At 34.6% G+C, this 22,976-nt stretch overlaps 1 protein-coding gene across 2 annotated transcripts in view; it reads right to left on the bottom strand.

Moving 5' to 3' along the window:
* CSMD3 (CUB and Sushi multiple domains 3) overlaps positions 1–22,976 on the bottom strand; it is a 715,473-nt gene that overhangs the window by 583,903 nt on the left and 108,594 nt on the right. For both annotated transcript variants that reach the window (XM_009890359.1, XM_009890360.1), the window contains exon 3: positions 13,185–13,297. In XM_009890359.1, coding sequence (XP_009888661.1) covers positions 13,185–13,297 — 113 coding nt within the window. The remainder of the gene's footprint in view (positions 1–13,184; positions 13,298–22,976) is intronic.

Genomic DNA, 22,976 nt, shown 5'->3' with positions numbered 1-22,976 from the left:
AAGAAAAGGTGAATACAATTGAAATACTGCTGGGGGCCTTCAGCAGTCCCACTAGTTGAAAGTCCCAGGTGCCCTACTGACTCAAAGTGATGTTCATCTGCTTGTAAGACAACTGATGTGACCTGAAGGGAGGAAGAACAATAATACCACAAGTACTCAAATTTTCCACCATGTCACCTGCACTTATGTGACAATAGAGGTCTTGACACTGACAAAAATTTCTGGAGGACAGGGTATTGTCATTTCTGTAGTAGCATGACATATATTCTGTCAAAGAAGAGAAAAAAAACCAACAACAAAACACCTGTGTGTTACAGTTGTGGCTAGGTATGGTTTATACACTTCCATGTACGAGTCATTTATGCTTACTTTATAGACAGTAGTGAGAAAAGTAATGGGATGGCACTCTGGAATTGTTTATCTCTGCGGTCTACTATACAGGAATGCAATGACAATACAGGACATTGACATTTGCATTGTAATGTGTATTAGAAGTCATGTGAGGTGAATCCTGATCGCCTAATCCCTCACATGTGATAGTAAAGACTGATGCATATCATGAGGACATTCTGTCTACCAACTAAATTAACTTGAACAGACTTCTGAAATATAGGGACAGAAGAAGAGAAAAGAACTCCATCCCTGTGCAGTATAGTCTGAAATACCTCACATGGGAAAGCCAACCTTAGAACTGAAGGGGTTCAGGGGGAGATGTTGGAAAAAGGTGACCCAAATGTCAGGGGAAATTGAAGTAGTGCAGGAAAAAAGTTAGTGCTATGTGTATGTTAAGATAGCAACTTCTTAACTCAAGTTTCTCTTTTGTAACTATTTCCAGTCTTTGGGATTCTTTTTCCTTTTTAATTTATCATTTCAAGTCTCTATAGTTATCAAACTGGATTCAAGTGAATATAATAGCCATACTGTATAATACTTTCATGAAAGACCCAAATCCAAACATGACAAACTTGTTTCTTGGAGCATCCGCGACCCAAAACAATCTTGGGAATCCAAGATATTGTCATGTATTTTCTTCTAAGCAGCAAAAGCCAGTTTTGTGTACTCAGTAAATCTGCTAGCAGGTGTTATGCAATAGAAAAGCAGAAAAGTGGTGACACAATTTACAACTGTAAGACTGTTATAATGTCCTATTGTCATTCTGCATTACGCATGTTGCATCAAGATGCAGCTTGATAAATATTTTAAATTAATGTAAACAGGCTGTTGTCAAAGGAGCAGTGCTTTTTCATGCCAACAACTGTATGCATCTCGTTCTTGCTGATAGTATTTGCGAGCCATGCAGCAGGCTGGACCAGAGAAAAAGATGAGAGAATAATACAGGTAACAAAATGATATGTGTTCATCCATACTAATTCCCTGATCTGGCTCCCTACAAAGCTGTGTGAGTCCTACAGTGAGAAAACAGGAAGGGAGAAAGGAACATGAGGCTGGGGACCAGACTAAATCTATAGCACCTCAAAAGCAATAATGATATTTAATACTAAAATTCAAGTAGTATTGTCTCCACTACTTTTTCAATTCCTTTGCCTCCTCTCTAGTTATGGCTTAATCTTACCAATTTGATTGCTACCCCTCTGAAAACTCAAATACTGTGCATATTTGTCTTGGTCCACTAGTCAAAATTGAAATGTGTTGTCAACTAACACCAATGTAAGAAACTGTGCTGTAAGAGTTTTTGCACAATTTTGCAGTTATAACCAGATCTGTTTTATCAACACTTAGCTTCTGTCTTCTTTTCTACTATCATCTTCCAAGAATTTCTTCTTCTGATGTCTTTTGTCCCATTAACTCCTTGGTTTTGAGCATTTTTTCCTGGGTTTATTAAATATTATTTTATCATTTACTTTAAAAGGCATTCCATGAATAGTAAATAAATAAATGTATTTAAAAGACCCTTTCAAGTATTTAAAGATGTGACAGTAGCAGAACTGTGGATGGAAGTAGAAAATTTTTTCCATATGAAGATGCTTCATGCCCAGAATAACACATTCTTATTGCTTGCAATAAGACCTCTTGTGACAAGCACAGGATTGAGCAACGCTACACTGTAATTAAAGATGACATAGCATGCTGTTATTTTGCAACGCTACTTGTCTATAAGCATCTTATTCTTGTATTTGTCTACTTACTAATAACTGGTAAACTAGAGAGACGGGGTGCTGAAAGGAATAAGCATACAGCACAGGCTTTCATTTCTACATCGCCAATTCAGACCTGGACACAAACGCTCATGTTGAGAAGCTGTAGTTTAGTAGCATTTTCTTAGCCTGTGGTTTCGAATAATTTCCCAGATGATGCATATCTTCATCACAAAATCAACTCTACAACTGCCACTAAGTGCATCAGTGTTGATTATGGCTTTAGAGAGACTGGGAATTGAATGCTGCAAGTGGCAATGATATCTGATCCTAAAAGAACTAAGAACACTTATTCCTTAGAGGCACACTGACAGAACAGTAAGGGAAAAATAACATAAATGGTAAATTCTATTAAAAAAAAAAAAAAATCTTTGTGATCCTAATACTTTATTATCTTCTTCAATCATATAACAAATACGTAAGGAAATCTCCTAGTCTTCTACTTTTTATATGGAAGCAGTAGGATTGCTTTCTGATATCAGATCTGTTCACTTTCTCTAAGCTCACTTCAGCTGCTGTTTTATAGCAGGGAAACTACAGAATGTAAGATGAAAACCAAGGGCAAAGAAGGTATAAGAATTCTGCACCAAAACTCGAGCTGGTATTTTTATGAACTTTTTAATGATTCCATTGTCATTCTTTTCAGAAAGTTCTTTACAAGAATTCGCTAAATATAATGAACTGATGTTTTTAAAGTATGTAAACTTCTAGGGTTTTAGATCAAAAATTTATCAAGAATTCAGTATGATTTTTCCTTAGGATAAACCTCCCCGTTTTAAAGAAATATGTTTGCTTTGGAGTTTTAAAACATTTCTAATGTAGAGCTTCATTTAAAAAAAAAAAAAAAAAAGAAGTTTTAAAATAGTGTCAATATTTTGGGGGAACTTTTTCCAATTACGTCTATAGTATGTATCTTAGATAAGTAGCTTAGCTAATTAATTCTTAGCTGTAACATGCAATTTATGGTCCATAGGATTTTGGTGGCCTGCTGCGAACCACCTAACAAAAGATTGGCTTTTTTTTTCTTTATGTTGTTCAGGTAGGGATTCATCAACAGAAGAGCAGAACTACTGAAGGAGAATGGCTTCTCCATCCAGAAGACTAATATTTACTTGTAGATACAATTACTTTCAATTACTTTAACTTTTCTTTTTTCCCCAAATTGTAAGGCATTTGACTAACTATCTAGTTCATGGTGTTATTATCCACCCACTCTCAAAGCTGTCTAAATTTACACTGAGGTTTGCTTGAATGACCTTATTGGCTAATGAGTGATTGTCTGCTTAGAATTGATCAAAAAAGCAACTATCTTCCCAAATAAACTTCTAATAAATTTTATTTTATTTTAAAAGGCAGAGGATTCCAGTGCTGAGTAAGCAATTACTCCTCTCTTCTGTTTACAATAAAAATATCATTATAATCATGTCTAAATGGTTATAATGGTATTGTTCTGCATAATATCAGCGAGGGACATAACTGGATACTTTAATTTACAAATCTAAAAAAAAGTTTACCTATTCCCAAGCATTTTAAGTGTCACATAGTTTGTGTTAAACTTAGTGGAAGCTACTGAATGCTCAACAGTATGGATACTTTATTATGGATCTAAGTGTCCAAATATGAACCATAAGTTTAACTCGCAAGTAAAAAACTGACAAACTTTGAAAATCTGTTAAGATGACAAAATGGGTCTGTTCTTAGGTTATAGTTCTATATTATTGAGAAGCATGTCCTCATCATGAATAAACCTCTCCACCTGTAGAGTTTCCTACTGACTTTTGAAGAGTTTTTCAGATTGTATGCTGAGCATACTGAACCTGTTCTTGCCGATCTGTGTATTTTGGTATTATTGATACAGAAGTTCTATCAAACCAAAGCCAAAATTCTATCGAATACTAAATGAAGGTTGAAGCATTCAGCTGTGTAGTTCTAAAGGTACAAGTGTCACCAATCAGTAGCTCCATTTTTATGAACTTTATGGATATTTCAAGGTCTGCTATTGTGTATTACTACTTCAAAATTTCATTGAGCTGTAACTTACGAAAAGCATGAAGGAAGAAGCTGCTTATAAACATGGAGGTGCATTTAATTTGATACTTTAATGAGCAGTATATTAGTTCCTACAGAATACTGTTGTAACTATATTGGATTAGAGTTTTCACTACTTGTCTAGACAGGGGATCAAAATGTGAATCTTAAATTAGATTTCCTTAAGATTTGCTTTTGTCAGGGTACTGTACTTATCTTAATAATATGACAGTCCAGTACCTGAAGAATATAAGTTCACAAAGAAAACCTCAGAATCTCTTGGGAAATTTCTTTCAAGACTTGCAGTGTATATTATTTTTTTTTTCATGAAAAATGACATTGAAAATATAAGAAAAAAGTAAAGTACGGCTGACATATAATTAAGATCTCAAATTAATCACTGTCTTAGTTAAACTTCAATATGAGGCATGTATCAAAAAGATAAATTACAGTACCATAGGTTGACAAATATGGCTTATTTAACAACATTATTCTGAAATAAATAAATTAAACAGAACATTGAAATAGTAAGTGGATTTTTCCAGGCTAAGGAAGAGACATTTTTTTTCTTCCAATAATTAAATATTTTTTAAGGCAGATGAAATGATAGGTTACTCATTGGTTTTCAACTTTCAAATAATGACTTTTTTTGCAGATGTTAAAACAAATGGATATATTTCCATTCATTTTGCCTGAAACAAAAATATTAATGGTTCTGTTCTCTAATCAATAAACTTATTTATTTATTTATTTATTGAGACTTAGCACAGAAAATTTAGCATCCATCAGAAAACAACTAAAGTCCAACCAGTAGTTATGGTAGAATAAAACACTAGGTCTATAATCAAGCACATGTGCATGAGCTTTTTTCCTACAAATAATATGTTATTTTGTAAATGAAAGAACAAGGAAGAGAAGTCTATCTAGATGAATTTATCACACATATTCTCTTTAAAATAGGATGGCAAATGCTTGGCAGCGGGAACAATGCTTAATGGCACTTTTGCATATTGTTAATAAAGTAACACAGCCATCAAAGTGACTGAGTCTTTGAGAAGTACTAGTGGTTAGACACTCCCTCCTGCATGGCACGGTCCTCTGCCTGTAAGCCAGACCCATAGTCTTGGACAGTGTGCTTCTGGCCCGGAACCCAGTCCCATAATTTCACAGAGCAATTGTTCTTTGTTCAGCTTCACAACTGCTACTTCATGCTTTTCACCCATGTGAGTGGCAAAAAGTAGCCAAGAGAAACCTTAAGCAGCTCAAAGGTTGGTATGGGATTCTGAGGGGAAAAGCGGAAGGAGTATAATCCTAGATGGTGTTGGTATCCCTTTCAGTCCCTCTGGTTAGGAGAAAAGCTCTGGCTACGAGCAAGCACACCCAGCAGACCAATGCCAAGCTACACAGTTTTCTTCAAAGCACCTTAATCATGGTACCTCATCTGAAGATGAAGTAGGACTGCTGGGAAGAAATGAAATCACCTGATGAAGGCAAAGAAGAACATAACCACAAGCAGACTTGCTTACCTCAAAAAGTGGGCCTTTAAAAGTAGTCTTGTTAGATGACAGGGGCCTAACTACAGAGTAGAAGAGAAGAAAATTGAGCCCAAGATTAGGCAGGTAGTAAAGAGTAAAATTGGGATGTTAGATTTTAAGACATCACATTTGGATTTATTTGGGGAATCATTAAGCAGAGTCTCATGGGAAGCAATTACGAAGAGGAAGGGCAGCCAGAGAGTTGAATGGATTTTTTTTTAAAAGACAACCAACTATTTTGAGGGGAAGTGAACTTTGGCAAATGACTCATGAGGCTAACAAGGGAGCTTCGTAATGAACTAAAATGCAAAGAAATACAGACACACACACACACAAAAAAAAAACACACTAGAAAAAAGGATAGACAACAAGAAAGGAACATAAAAATGTTGCTTCAGTACTTGGGGACAAAATGAAGAAGGCCAAAGTCCACGGGGCAATAATATTAGTAAGGGGTTTTACAGATTATAGAAAGGGATCCTGTAAGTATGCTGGTAGCAAAAAGGCCAGGGGAAAACAGACACTGTTCCCACCCCAGTGAATGGCAGCCAAAATCCTCACCCACTCCAGTAGCAGGCACCAAGTCCCCATTCGCTCCAGTAGCTGATACCACAGGCCAGAGGCACCTACAGCCACAGTCTGGCTCCAGTAGCTGGCACTCAGCCCTTGAAGCCCTCACACACACACAGGATAAAGAGTGAGTTTGAGCTGAGATTTAAAAAAATGATTTAATAAGAAGATAAGACAGATAGTGGTGATCAGGTGCAGGGCTCCATCAGCCCGGTGTACTGACCAGATCTGTTTTTCACACAGACATCACAACACTCACAAAATGATGAAAATGCAGAAGAATAGCACAAAATAATTTGTGCTTTGGTACAAAAATCTTTATGCTAAGACTTTAAAAGCCCATATTAAAGACATAGAATACTCTGAAGGGTGTGATTTTATTGCAGTACTTAAGAACCTAGCATAAGAACTAACAGATGCTAACACTAAGGGCTCTGTAAATTAGCAGATAAAAGCAGAACAAGAGCCAGTGATAGGAAGTTTAAAAAGCAGAGTTGAAAAGTCTGACTTCTAAGTGAGGCAGAGTGATCAGTGGAATCAAAGAAAGTGATAGTTTTCTGAAATCTTAATGTCTTCAAGAGCAGAATTTGTTTCCAGAAGTTATTCTTTAGTGAAATCCCAATTAGTGATTACAGTGTTAAGACAATGGTGTGAAATGCAACAAAAAATAACCAGATTAAGCACACAGGCCTATTTTCCTTCACTCTTTCTGGATCTATACGGGAATGGTGGGAAAAATACAACATATAAGTAACATATTTAAAATTAATAAACACCAAGGCAACCTGGTGTTCATTTCGTAAAGAGTGATTCCCATCTATGCTACAGCATTACAAGTACTTCTGGCACTAGGGTTAGCATGATAGTCCTGAAGCAATGATGTATTGTGACACACAGGCTACACTGGATCAACTGGAAAAAAAAAAAAAAAAGTATTTTCCCAGCCAATATTTATTTTATTTAGTGACCACGTGAAGTATTAACTGACAGACTATATTTTGGAAATGTTACTTATGATTTTAAAAAACATTGGCTAGGAAGATGTCATGTGGCTATACATCCCTGTATGGTATATGGGAAACAATATTGATTTATAGTTTTACCAGATAAAATATCTGAGGTGTTTTGAAACTTTTAATAGGGTAAAATTCTTGTTATGCTTTTTCTCGTCTGGGCTGATGCTGAAGTCTAAATAATATGATCAAAAGCGGGATAATATTCTACTACTGTTAATCACAGCATAAAATTTGTGCAAATTGACTTCTTTTAGTGGAGTTACACTGCAAACACATCAATATACAAAAATCACTTTGCAACGTGACCTAGCACCGTGTTTTATAGCGTACTTATTTATTTATTCTTTATCTCAACTTTGCTTATTATTTGATAACTCCCCTTCCTTTACTAAATTAATTTTAAAATATTGCAAATCGTAACTTTCCCTTTTCTTTCCTTATACCAAGGGAGTTCAGAATGACTGACCACATTAATGACTATCTTGAAGAGTCGTACAGTAAAGTCAAAGCCTGATAAGCATCTTTCATGTTTGCTATTTGCCTGAATATACAGCCATTTTATTTGCATTACATGCTGTGGATAGTAGATACAAGTCTATGAACAGCCATTGTTGGGATGTTTTCCATCCACAAGTAGTATTCCAGGACCAGAAGTATATGCTAGATAATTTGATATTATATCCCAGACAATGTAACAGATACTCATACATTCAGCAAAAAGAAACTTCAGTACCTTTTCTTTTCTTGTTATCCAACAGGTTGAACAGAAGTAAAAATTTGAACTTTAGATTGCCTTCTTATGTTTAATATATTTCCTTGTTAGATTTACTATGTTTCATTTTCAAAATGAAAACATTTTCCATGATGAATATACATGCTGAGGTAATTTAAGCATTCTCTATTTTAATTATTCTTTTCTTTTCAGAATTTTCTTTTTTTTTTTTTAAGAAAAACTAGGCAAACTCAATTTAATTCCATTTTTATTAAGAGCTTGCTGAAGCGATCTTATGACAGAGAGCAGCCATACCCAAAATAGCTATGACAAAATCTGAACAACAACAAAACGCCTGTATTATCTGTCAGGTAGTAAGCCTGGTGACAACTTTACAGCTTAAAGTCTGTGTCTTTTACAACTCCAGCCTAGCAAATGTTTTTTTGGCGGACCTTTCATAGATACCACTCCAATGTTAACCAATAATTCATTAGCACTCCTTTAAATTTTTATATGAAATCAGTAGTGATATTATTAGCTTAATACAGCTAGTATTTAATGAACCTTACCTAAAACCAAGATTTAGATTATGTGTAGCCACATTTCTGAATTCTACTATGCAGAAGAGCTAAAAATAAATGATCCTATTTGTTCACATTCTGTAACTCTATACCAACTGCCAAAATTATTTTTAGCATCCACATCCTGGCACATTTAAGTCCTACTAGTATTTCTGATCTACATGCTTCAATAATCCTGTACATCAGCTACCAATTTTTCTTAATATTGCTGAAAGAAATGCATGATAGGTCTCTAGAAGTCACTAGATGGAAATCCTACTCTGTTAATAAACACCATCTGCTCCCTTCTTTCCTGTCCCCTCCATTATCCATAAAGATGGTTTCAGTCTTGAAATTTCTAACATTGCTCTCAAACCCATCTCAAAAGCATTTCAGCAGAATTGTTGAATTCCTATACCACCACTCTAGTACAAACAAAGACTATTTCATTATTTATACAGTGTCTAATAATTCAGTTTTGTAAATCAGCTTTAAAATGATGTGTAGCACTACAAAGCAGATAAAATTATATTTCATAACACTATTAGAAATAATTGTGATTTATCTCCAGGACATTCAGAGTTTTCACTATAAGAATAATCTGTACATTAAGTTCTTTTTTTTCTTCCCTATGATCAACAGGATAGCACAAAGACATCTTTCACATTTGCCTTGAAAAAAGCTTGCCGTAAATTCTAGTAGTAAATTGTTAAAATCATTGACTTCATTAACAAGCGTCAGCTACATGTTTAATAGCTGTAAAATAACCAGGTAAAACCAAAAGGAAGCACTGTTCAAAGCAGGACAAGGTTCACTGAAGCCCCTTGCTGTGTGGGCCAAGCTGCTACGTTGCTTTCTTTCGTAGCAGCTGTATTTCCCCTCCCATGCTCTCAATGAATAAAGCTGCTTATGTATCTCAGGACAACAGGAAATGGAAAAGTGCATTAAATTCTTCTATTCTGAAACAAAAATAATCTTATCAGAAATAAAGCTAAAAGAACATAGCTACACTGTGACTTGGCCTGAATGATCAAATAAAGGATAACTATAGCATTTCTTCTCTGTACATTAATACCTATATGTGTTACACAGGCCCTGAAAGCTACTAAAAAAAAAAAAAAAAAAAGATGCCAGAAATGTCTCAAGAAAAACAACAGACATGGAATCAGCAGATTTGTAACTCCCCCATTTCTCACTCCAGCCAGCAAAGCTGTGTTGCTAGACAGTGATGAAATGATAAATTGTTCCTGGTAATTTTGTAGCTCAAGTTTTTAAATTTTAATTTAAAAAAATCATTTTTTTTAAAAAAATGTAGCTCAAGTTTTTAAATTTTAATTTAAAAAAATCATTTTTTTTAAAAAATTGTAGCTCAAGTTTTTTTCTTAAAATACCTCCTTAATTTTCAATGCATCTCACCATTTTCTGTTGTCACTGTAAGTGAAGTCCTTGTCTTTGAGTAATCTGTTTCAGTTTTCTCTCATGAAATCCTTTATCTCCAGGGGTATTGTGCTATACATAGAGGTGTAGTTCTCAGATGTGTTCTTTCCCAAATAATGGAGAAACTGAACATAAAGAAGCACGTGCACAATGGTACCAAAGCTAACCCAACTATGCCAGTTGACATTGAGGAAAGATAGAAGGTAAGAAGGAGAAGAAGAAGGAGAGAAGGAGAGAGGGATGGAGGGACAGAGGATATATATTGAGGTTTATAGTATCGATGGTAGGAATCCAGAGAGGATATTTCTGTGGTCTATTGTGTACTTTGACTGGATAAAATTGCATAGGCTTTCATATGATGGCCCAGCATAGTAGTTCTATCGATGATACAATTTTCTCTTTTCACACACATTTTTATTCTCAGGAGACCAGAAAATTAAGATGTTCCTCTATGTTATCATCAAGAAGGTCCACAGTAGATTCATATTTTCTACTGATTCTGTCAGGTACTCTGGAGTTTCTTGTCAACTTTCAGTTCAACTGCAAATATGTCAAGGAGGACAGGAGGTCAGAGAAAGAGATGTTGGTGGGCTTTGTTTATTTGTGGTTTGTTTTGTTGTTTTTTTTTAAAGAAAATGAACAGTAATGCATCCCATATAACCATCTGTCTATGTCTTCTATTTCCAAACATTTCAGAGGAAAGTATTTTAAATGATCACTGATCATGAAAGGTATGTTCCTTCTTTTTCAAATCACACCTGGATCTAATCCCTTCAGATATATGTCTCTGCTGTTCATCCTGCCCTCTCATGGTATCTCTCCCTATCATTTTGCTTTATTGCAATGATAGGTTGCTAATCATTTCTGTCTTAGGTTTCAAATTACAAATCCATAATGAAGCACTTAAGTATGTGGTCTGATATTTAGGGGTACTGAGTATGCAGATGTTTCATCAGGAAGCTAAAAAGCAGCTACTGGGCAATCAAAATTTTTGAAAATTGGATACTAGGTAGAACCAGATCTGAAAATGTTGATTGCAGAGTTATACACATTCACAAAGAGTACAAGAACAGAAATGGAGATTGCCCTGATGTGATTATCATTTAAATACATCTATTCTCTCACGTCAAGGAATGATGCATGAAATGAATGTAACGTGATGAGTTTTCATTTCTTTGCTAGCTGGTTATAAAGACAGGTAGCTTCAAGGAAGTCAGAAAAACAGGAACTGAAAGAAAAATTTTCTCACCGAATGAAGCTGCCTTGATGCAGCTCTTAAAAAAGTAGATCTAGCCATGGTAAGGGAGATTCCAGTGAACTAAAACTCTGGGGTCCAACCTAACTTCTTTCGGTATCCCTGATTTCACAAAATAAAACCTCAGATTCAAAAAAAAAAGATGAGCATCAAACTCAGGGTAAAAAGTTTATGTTTTCTTCTAAAATGCAGATTTCTGTAGTTGAAGATAAAATTTCCCCACACTTGACAGTGATTTAGGAGCTTGAGTTCTCTTAATCAGCATGTTATTTTAGCCTAGAAAGGAACTCTGTGATCTTCCATTTTAGGTTTAATAATTTTCTGTCATAACTGAAATACATAGTACAGTATCTGTTAGCATTAGTAGCTTTTGGCAAACAATGTATAAAAACAGGAGCTGATACCATACACAATGAATTTGAATATCCCAATTTATGACACCAAATCAATGATAAAAAATGATACATATTTTCCTAACATCCATGAGACATACATACTATATTTTGTAGTTAAAATTCCATCAGAATTGTATAGTACATTTCTATACAACATTTTTGTAATAAAGCTGCTGCTGAACAAAGTTACTGAACACTTCAAAAATTAAGACTATAGAGTAGCTATAAGCTAGCCAAAAACAATTGTTACCCTTAGCTTGAACTAACAGACTGCAAAGTAGCTATAACCCAGCCAAAATCAGTTACACATAGCTTGAATTTCTATATTGAATATTACTTCTTGCTTATGTGCAAGCCAGAAAAAAAAAGTGTTTGCAATCGCCTCATTTATTTTCTGTAATAACTCAAGGGACAAATAAGGCCTGAAAATTCTTTTGCATTTTTCGTTTCACATCTTGACATAAGTACAAATAGGAGGGAATTTCTATATGAAGTAGCATTCCAATGTGTCACACCTGAAGGTAAACTATGCCAATGGCTATAGACTTTTTATTACAGAGTGATTCTGGGGTCTGTTTCTGTGGCAGCCCTTCACTTCATTACCAGTTTTTGGATATTTGCCTGGCTACAGCAGTGTTACTCAGCTAGTTACTTTCTCAGAGATCAGTTTCTGTTGCAGATGGGACTGAGCAGTGTACAACAATGGCCTCGGAGTTTCTCCAGGCAGTTTACTACAGCCCCTGGCTTGCTAACAGAGACACTTAATGGAATCAGAAAGATCAAGTCTCTTTACAGCAATTTAAAAAAGAAAAAAGAAAGAAAAAAAAAGAAAAAAGAAAACAACTGTTTCTGTTTATATCCTATAAACACGTTAGAGTTCATAGTTCCAGCGAGTGCCAAGGACTTAAATAAAATAATGGATGGATGATATAATCCAACTCTACAAACATGACTAAGGTGAGCTTGATCATAAACAAGATTGTTCCTGGGACATACATACAATACTATGAACTCCTGGACTTCAGGAATATTTGTGCCAGCTCATTTACTTCAGTGTCTGTGTGAGAACTGCAACAGGGAAGTAGCTTTACATCAGTTCAGAGAACTGAGTCAGCATTTCTCCTATGCAAAATTGTGAGAAAGTTGAACCTATATCTGTAAGATTTATGGACAGATTCTATCTAGTCAAAGTCAAAAGTAACTAGTAATGTCTTGGCAGTAATTTGAATAGGCATACCTTAGAAGGACCAGAAAGATTATGATTATGTTTTCCAGAATTTAAAGAATTTGGCACTATTAAAGTAAAGGTCATAAAACATTTTTGGCTGGATGGGACTACAGACAGTAGAGTTTTATGTATTTTGGTTTCAGATATGAGTCTCTGCACCTGAGTGACTGCATGAAAAGTAAACATTGTAACTTGGATAAAGTTATAAATGTGTATTTGTATACATTTTTGTGGGGCATTTAGATAGAGATCAGAGAAGAAAATCCAGAATCTTTTGTTAAGAATGTCTTACCTTCATAGTAGACTTTAAACCCATGAGCACTAACTGCAAAGTCACTTGTCAAGCGCAGTGAAAATACAGATTTTGTACTTGTCACAGGTGGAGGAAGATGAAATCCTGTTAACCTAAAAAAAAACAAAAAAGCACAACTCATGGTTAGTTAACTGAAAAATAAAACCATGTGTGACAGGTTGCTGTTCCAAACAGTATTTCATCATGGAAAGGGCAACTGACTTAAAGAAATATAGTCTATGTTACTTGAGAAAATTATTTTTATAAATTAGTTTAAGGAATCAATATAAAATTTTAATGGCTTTTATGGACACTGAACCAGATAACGTGTATCAGTTTGAGAAAACTGTACTTAGCAGAGATGATAGTAAGATATAGACACTGGACTTAAAAAAATGGTCCAGATTCTCAATAATGAAAAAAAAAGAACAAAAAAAAAACCCACAAAACAAACAACCCCAAACACAAACCACCAGCCAATTTATACTATTTATGGTTTTGTTCAAACTTCTATTGGATTATATATTTTACCGAGACTTCTCTTAAAATTTGTAGTGGATGAATTTTCTGCAGCAATGTGATGAAAGAAAGGGGGCCATGATTCACTTTAATGAGGGAATTTAAGATTATTTAAGCTATGTACTTTAGCCTCAGGGAAGATATTTCTGCTTTCAACTCAAACAGGAAATCCAAAGAATGTTGTTGTGAAATAATACATCCATAAAGAAAGCTCTCTTGCAAGGAATTGCAGGGTTGCTAGGGCTTTTTTTTTTGTTTGGTTTGTTTTGTTTTATTGAAAGCACTGTATTTGAGGCACAGCTGAAAAGACAATTTTTGTCTACTCAAAGCACTGCTGATATGACTCAGCTCTACACATTCTTTTCACTTGATTTACATATGGTAACACTTACTTTCTCTATTCTAGAAGAATAAGCTCATCAGGGTTCCTACTAGACCAATAGAACTCATAGTATTTATCTGTCGAAAATATGTAAAGAACAAGTTGAGTAATATAGCTCTGTATACTCACCAGTTAAATCTAGACATACCTTTGGAGCCCAGCTAGCCATGTGTGGAAAATTGTGTAGCAGATTAGGATGATTTATTTTATTAATGATAAACATTAATTTGTTTTCATGTATTTGTAGTCAACCCCTGGTTTTACTTATTACTTTGAATTTAGAATTATAGAAAAAATTAGGGCAGAAGGGATCTGCGGAGGTCAGACAATCCAACCTCCTGCTCAAAGTAGGCTTAGCATGAGAGTTAGTAAAGGTTGTTCAAGATTTACTTTTTCCCTTTCCATTCCTAGAATAAATTCACCATTCCTTTTTTTCATACATACATTAATGATCATGTTTTGATTTACTCCTAGATGTGAAATATAAAATTTAGTGTATACACACACAAGCAACATCCAAAGATCTTTACTACTTTGTTAGAAACCGACTGTTAAACAGCTATTTATTAAATAAGATTCGCAGAGACGCTAGATTTTGCAATACATCTTTACAGGATTCCAGAATACTCATTTCATAGGGTGGACTTGTGGACACTTAAAAAAAAAGATGTTAACGGATATTTTTTAGTGGAGGAAAAACTATATATTTTTAATTTTGCTTGATATAAGTACTAAAAACACCAATGGTGTTTAATGTTGATTTAATACATTTTCTGCTGCACTGAAATTCAGTCTCAGTCTTGTTCTAAAATTAACTAACAAGCTATGCCCTGCCATTGTCAGTGTTTCTAGTCTCACCAAAAGGAAGGACAGAGGGGTGAGAAGCCCAAATTCAAAATGATTTTCTGAAAAATATTTGTAATTGTGATATTAGCATTTTTTAAATGTTTTATTTATGTTTAATGTTAAGATAACTTTAGATGAGTTCTATGCAGTGTACCGGTAATTTACCATGAGACCCCTTTGTTGTGGGGATCATGAGTTTTATATTGTTATATTTTTCTCTCACGACTCTCTACTTGGTGTTCTTAACAGATATTCTAAATTAATGGGTGTTATATTATTGTTTTCTCTTAAGCAACCTTTGGGAAAAAAACAAACCAAAACAAAACAAAAAACAAAAAAAAAACAACCAACCAAAAAACCCACCCTAGCCTGTCTCTTTTTTTTTTTTTTTTTTTTTCCCAGGTCAAAAAAGAGAAGAAGACATTGCAATAGCCAATGTATGCTGTTGGCTACAATCAAAACAGGTATGAAAGCTAAATGATAAGATAATATTACTCACAGCATAATGACCAGAAAATTTAAAAACATGAACAGAAGCAGCAATGACACTTAAAGAAGTGTATATACAGATATATATATATGTGTGTGTGTTCAGCGAGTCATCAGTGTGTATACAGAAACCTATACTTTTTGTCATTGTAATCTTCATAGAATCATAGAATGGTTTAGGTTGGAAGAAACCTTAAAGATCATCGAGTTCCAACCTCCCTGCCATGGGCAGGGACACCTTCCACTGGACCAGGTTGCCCAAGGCCACTTCCAGCCTGGCTTTGAACACTTCCAGGGGTGGGGCCTTAAACGACACAAATAATGCCATTAAAACAAAACTAGATTAAAGAATTTAAATTAATATGCTGTCGTGGTTTGGCCTCAGACAGCAACAAAGACCCACGCGGCCACTCCCTCAACTCCCCATGGCCGTGGGGATAAATCAGAAGAAAAGGCAAAACTCGTGGGCTGAAATAAGGTGGTTTAATAGAACAACAAAAGAGAAGAGAAAACAATAACACCGGTAAAGGGATATACCTACGTGATTACAGTACTGCCACACACCAACCGGACCCAGACCGCAGCATCCCACCCCCGAGCGGGGACTGCCCGCCTCCGCCAGCCAGCTCCCCCTGTACCCCGGGCATGGCTCATGTGGGATGGAATACCTGCCCACGCTGCCAGCTCTTTGGGGAAATTAACCCCATCCCTGCCGGAACCAGGACATATGTAACAATGGAGAATTATTGACAGAATATTTAAGATTTAGGAAGTGTATTTTTTATTTGATTATGAGAATATATTTTTGTTCTAACAATAAAATAGTTTAGTAAAATGCCCCCCTCACCCAAGTGGGCATATGCATAATTCTTTAACAAGTCAATATCAATGCAATTTTCCCATTAGCTTATTCATAAACCAATAAATACATTAATTTATTGGTAGACAGCACCACTTGAAAGTAACTGACGTAACAAAAGCAAGCCAATAATTTGAATAAAGCTTTAATTTGCAGCACACAGCAGATCTAGCTCATAATTATTTAGCTACTCAGTGATTTGAGGGAATTGTGGGTACAAACACATATCCAGCAGAAAAGCTGGATACACTTATTTATCACAAATTATTTAATTTTATGAATGGAATATGTGCACAGTTTAGATGGGTAGGAGATTTTTAAAATGAACACATATGTTACTAGAGTAGGAAGCATTACAGCTCCTCATGCAAAACAGATCGTTATTAAAGCCATTTGATACCACTTTCAGGGGTGTGCCTTTTATCACCACCACTACGCTGCATTTTCTCAGAAAGGTTCAACTTGTTTTTTTAACTTGGTTGTTACGCTTAAATTTATAAAAAAAAAATGCAGAGGTTTTATTTGCTGTTTAGTGCATGCAAAATTAATTAACATTTTCCATAAGTAAAAATACAACAACATGTGAATATCGCTTGGTTAGATACTAAAAATTTTCAAAAGGGAATGTAATGTAATTTGTTCAGAGAATGGAAGTTACCTAATACTTGAGTGTTATTCTTTGGGTCATACAGTACATTGACCTCAGATATTAAGTCTCATTTGTATGTAAAACTCTACATAAAGTCATAAATGTTAGCTAGAATAGTTTTCTTTGCCATTTAAATTGATTTAAAATGAAACATAGCAAGTACATAACTGCAGGAGAGAAATGTCAGGTAAGCAGCAAAATGCCTGTGAGATAATGTGTGTGCACAGGTCTTACTGCCACTTGTTCAGACCAGTCACAACAAAATGACTAACTTAAAAAAGAGTACCCCGTTAAAAGCAAAACTTTAGTTAGGACACTTATGCAAAACAAGCAGTCATCTCCTTAAGCTGGTATCATCTGCATATTAAACACATTTAAAATTCAAATCTCCTGTAGTAACTGAGTTGGTTTTTTTCATCTACAGCAATTTTCTCTCTTACATCCATTTGCATATTTCATTGCATTTGCATCAACAATTTTCCACATTCGAAATACCTAATGGAGTGATTCAGGTGTCTATTTTAGACATCGTGAGGTATTTGAAACATCAGCAGAGAGCTGGTAGATGTGACATTGGACCAACATAAGACCCATGCTCTTCTGGAGGGCTGGAGGCCAGGCAGGATCTCTTATGGGTTCTAGATGTGCCTACATGAAATGTTAAGCACTTCAACCACCCCTTTATAGTCCACCACTTTGGCAGAAGAATTTTATACTACGACAGGTGGGCGGTTTTGTTTTGTTGGATTTTTTAATTTGTTTTGGTGTGTTGTTTTGGGTTTTTTTTTTTTGGGGGGGGGGGGGATTTCATTCACCGAGCCCTTATTCTCTTGCCTGTTTTGATTGTGGAATTGACTTATTTAGTGTTCCTTGATATACATAAAGAGATCCTATAAGCAACTAATACTGGCTCCTGTGGCGAGAAAACATGGGAACTAAAAGACAATGTCTACAGAAGTCAGAGGCTGAAAAATATTATTTTTCTGTTTCAGCTCTTACAAAATTAAAATTTTGAGTTGTAACATTCTACTGGAATATTTGATTGGAAGCTGCAGTTCAGCTACAGAGTCCTAACCAACATAAAACAATGACAAAAATTTGTAAATTAATAAACTACATATTAATGCATATGTTTGCTTTGTTCTTGCTGGTGTCTTAACAAGCTTGTCAGGTACATTACAGCCACAGGACATGGACATATTATGTGCTCACCTAGCAGCCTTTGAAATTGTGAATGTGAAGTACGAAATTAGCTGGGTGGATACCGAAAGACTACAGATAATTCTGGGACTGCAGAAAAAGGTTGAGAGATATTTTTATTCATTCATGTCCTCTATGTTAGAAAGAGCAGATGTTCTTCCTGAAAAACTTGTCTATAGAAATTCTGAAACTCCAGTAGTAAATATGGTGAAATTAAAGATGATATATCATGTGGAGACATAATGTATATTTAGAATTTAGATACTATTTGCATGCAAAATTATGATGCTTTGTAAAGTAGTTTCAGTTGTTTCAATAGTTTCAATTCATGTTTTTGTAGTCACCTCACTGTATAAAAATGAATAGAGAACAGAAACACTTGATAACTGGGAGCCAGTTACATAATTACTTTCTTTCAAACACACCATTTATAGTGTGTCACTGTATGTCTTCTTCTTATGGGTTACTATATTTTGGCACACGTTGTAGATTCACAAAGAAAATCTGCATACAAGAGTAAACAGTTGAATCTCTCTGTTTTCATTTTATTATAAAGTGAATTTTAAAAGGCTGTTACTCCAAGATTAATTATAATCTCTCTCACTCTCTCTTTTTAATCATCTATATCATCATTTAAAAATGACAAATCATCTTAGATTTATGTTTTCCAAGCTTTTAAGGGTCCTAACTGGAAATTTCTGATTTTTTATTCATCATTTGTTTTCTGCTTTTACTGTGATCTTTGGGATAAATCTTTAAACTTCTATCAAGTAAACTTTTAGCTGCATACTGGACTTTAAACTCACAAGCCCTTAAGGAAAGACAAGCTCCCAACTGCAGGATCAAATTAGAGCAATATTTTCATAATTGCAAAGGTAAAATGATGGAAAGCAGTCTTGATTGATTAGTCATACAAAAGTGCTCCTAGATAAATAGTTTACTTGAGATTGTAGTGTGATGAATAAGATGACAGCATTTCCTTATTGCCTGTAAATCTTAGATAATTGCTGTTTGACAAAGCATTGATTACCCTTTTAAATACGTAATTTTAAAAAATAATATATTTTAAAAGATTTTTTTATTTTTCAGGATCACAAAATTCTAGATTTTCTACAGGAAAATACAGTTCATCTAGAATATTTCAGTTTGGGTTGGATAATATATACAAAGATTAACCAAAAGAATTTTTAAGTGAATAGTAGTCTTTCACTTGATTTCAATAAACTTTTGATTAGCTCATAGGAATTTTGCAACAGTAAAAGCTTTAGGCTAATCGGAAAGGTGTAAGAAATGTTTGTCCCTAATTCACATAAAATAATGTGGAAATGTAAAACATGTCAACATGTCTAATTTTTATAACTTTGACTGCAAAATTAAAAAGTGTTAAAGTCCATCCATTTTCACTTTTAGTTTGATCTAAGAACTGTTCATTCTTAATGTCAAATGGAGAAGATGGATTCTGAAAAGAATAAGCATAATAAGCAAAATGCCAAGTATAAAAGTAGATAAAATGAACTTTTCTATACCTTAGCTGAGAATCTTCCACACAGATAAAGCCAAACTTTCTGAAGACAGTAGAAATGTTATTCCATATTTAGCTGTTTTCACAAAATTGAAATACCTGATATATTCAAATCACAGATAACATTATTCTAATTATAGCTTTTTCTTTTATAATATTAATGTAACTTTTCTTTTTCTTCCGCTATGAATTTTTAGTCCCAGTGATTCATGTGAAACTTGATAATCTTCAGAGAATATTATTCTTAAAATTCATAGTACATAAACAAATGAAGCTGCATAACCAGTGGATTTGTCCCATTAAACTAAATACAATCCTCCTACCAATTTTGTTATTTGCTTCTATGTGCAGTAAGTTATTATATATTATTTATGCAGACACTACCATTTAATACTTACCAAATAAATACAACTTAAACTTAGTAAGGTACTGCTGGGGCTTGGTCTTGTTGGACTACATGCTGATGAATTCATTATTTGCTAGTGGACTCCTGTCTGTGTGTTTGTGTATTCAGATACACTTCTATTCATTTTCTTAGTAGCAGATGATTAAATGTAACATCTGACTCACCTGATGTTACCTCGATTCAATTTCAAATTTAGTGAAATCAGGTCTTTTGCCTGCCAAATTTGTTTAACATTTTCCCACTAGCTCTGATTAATGGAGAAAAAAATAAAATAAAATCATAAATGCCCTCAGCAGAAGGGATTGCTTATTAGCATTTTCTAAGATAAAATCATGCTCTTCTCACCCAAACTGGTACTGCATTTGCCGTTATCAGAATCTGGTTGACTGACATAAAAGATTTCGTCAGTATTTTTTCTAGGCAGTTTTATTTTTGTCTTCCACTACTCGTTAAATATTTGTTTCTGAGGACCCTATCCCCTTACTTGTACATGTCATGGTGTTTTCTTACTTTGAATATCGAGTTATTGAAGAGAAGTTATGATTACTTAATAAAGTATGAATTTTAAATGTTTAGTGTATCAATTTGGCATCTCAGATTCTGACTGCCGTGTTAAAATTATGCGTTTCCCTATTGGCATATTTCTGATTGCTCTCTCTCATGACAATCCAAAATCTAGCATCTGCTTCCCTTTTAGTCTGTTTTGTGAACTTTTTTTCTTGTGTCTCTTCCATAATAATTCATTAGACATGTAAGCATCTGATCTCTGAACAGCAAACTAAACATCTGCTGATAGAAAGTTCCAAAAACACTGAAAGCTAGTAAAGTAGCAGTATCAGTCAGTCATAAAAGGTAGTCAACAGAAAAGCTAGATAAGGCAAGGTAATATGCTTTTAAAAATTAAAGTATACATTTCACTACCACAATATTTGATGACATCTATGACATTAAATACATTATTTAAACATCAGTAAGGCTTTTATGTTTATGAAGGAGTTAAAAAATTAAATTACTTTAAAAAATAAAGTTACCTATAACGGTTGTCTACATATATCTTTGCTTCTGAGTAAGACCATGCACCTTTAAAGTAGGGTAGAACATATTAGCCCTTTGCTTCTTCTCCTTCCCTTAAACTGAATAGTCCATATTCCACACAGAGAGTCATACAGGTCAGTCAGTCTGAATATATCTCATGCTATTGGATTTCTGTATCAAATTCCTCACCCTAATTCTTGAGATTCAGCTCTAATTGTTTTAGTATCTTTTACTCTCTCAGTGTCTGCTGTAAACCACGGTGAATGACACAAGAGAAAGAAGGAGATTTTTTTCACTCTTGTTTTAGCTTTCCCAGGCAGTTTCCCAAAATTACATTTATCTTCCCAAATAAGTAATTAGAAAGCTTACCCTATTGAAATTATGGAAAATACACAGGAAAGTTACCATAAAAAGATTGGAAGGGACCTCAGGAGGTGTCTATTCCAGCCTCTTGCTCAAAGCAGGGCTGGGTCTGAGGTCAGAACATGTTGCTCCGGGCTTTATACAGTTAAGTCTTGAAAATCTACAAGGATGGAGATGACCCAGCCTCTTTGACCAGTCAGATCCAATCCTTAATTGTCCATGAGACATACTATGTCTGATTCAAATTATTCTATGTGATAATAGTCTCTTTCACCTCGTGAAGGTAGCATACCTAAGAGATCACAAATACCACAGAAGAGAAGACCTTGTGATTCTAACATGCTTATTCTCACAACACACACTGAAGTCAGAAAGTTCTGTTTTCCCAGTGAAGGAACAAGTCCAAAGAACAAGAAATCAGGATTCAGATTTGTTTTAAAAGCCCTAATATCTGTAGAGAGACAGTTCTCTCTCACAGTTCTTAATTTCATAAAATCAAAGAATCATAGAATGATTTGGGTTGGAAGGAATATTTAAGGGTCATCTAGTCCAAATCACCCTGCAATGAGCAGGGACATCTTCTACTAGATCAGGTTGCTCAGAGCCCCATCTAGCCTGACATTGAATGTTTCCAAGGATGAGGCATCTACCACCTCTCTGAGCAATCCGTGCCAGTGTTTCACCACCCTCATTGTAAAATATGTCTTCCTGATATCTAGTCTGAATCTACCCTCTTTTAGCTTGAAACCATTACTTCTTGTCCCGTTGCTACAGGCCCTACTAAAAAGTCTGTCCCCATCTTTCTTCTGAGCCCCTTCAAGTACTGAAAGGCTGCAATAAGATCTCCCCAGAGCCTCTAGTTGAGGGGAGGAGGAAAGAAAACAAAGTTCAGAGGACAATACTAAGGAAATATAGAGGTAGCCAAAGTTGAGAAACACAGTATCTAAGAAGTCAACCTACAAAACCAATGGTGAAAGATAAATTTCATTGTAGAACTCTTAGAACAAATGAATTAATTTTATTCTTTACCATCACTGCAGTAAAAACAACTGATTCCCACATAAACCAGCTATAAACTTTTGTTAGTACATATTACTATTTGTTTCTTGTACAGATCTTACAAGAATATTTCTACATTCGCACAAAGACACCCTACATTATATTGTTTCTAATATACATTTGGGGTGGGTTTTCTGAGTTATTTTTGTTCCTTGTTTAGATAGGAGAATAACAAAAATAAAGTTTCATACTAAATAAAAGATTATTTAAAAATGAACATACCAGAACATTTCTGAGAATAAGAAACCTGCTATTTACATTGTACATATGAATTTATATTTCTGAAGATCTGAGAGTCCCATATTTAATCTGATGGATCACATCAACTGTATGTCTGTGATTATATATTTCTGACTCTTTTTTTAACTGTCAGTGCAAAACTAGTTTCCCTTTAACTGTTCAATGTCATGGCCTTTTCTCACATCCAAATTCTATTCACCCACATATGCATCCATATCTTTCT

Source organism: Charadrius vociferus, unplaced genomic scaffold (assembly GCF_000708025.1).
Source record: "Charadrius vociferus isolate BGI_N301 unplaced genomic scaffold, ASM70802v2 scaffold168, whole genome shotgun sequence".
Lineage (NCBI taxonomy): Eukaryota > Metazoa > Chordata > Aves > Charadriiformes > Charadriidae > Charadrius > Charadrius vociferus.
The sequence above is the reverse complement of the archived record's forward strand: the minus strand, read 5'-3'. Positions and strand labels throughout refer to the sequence as shown.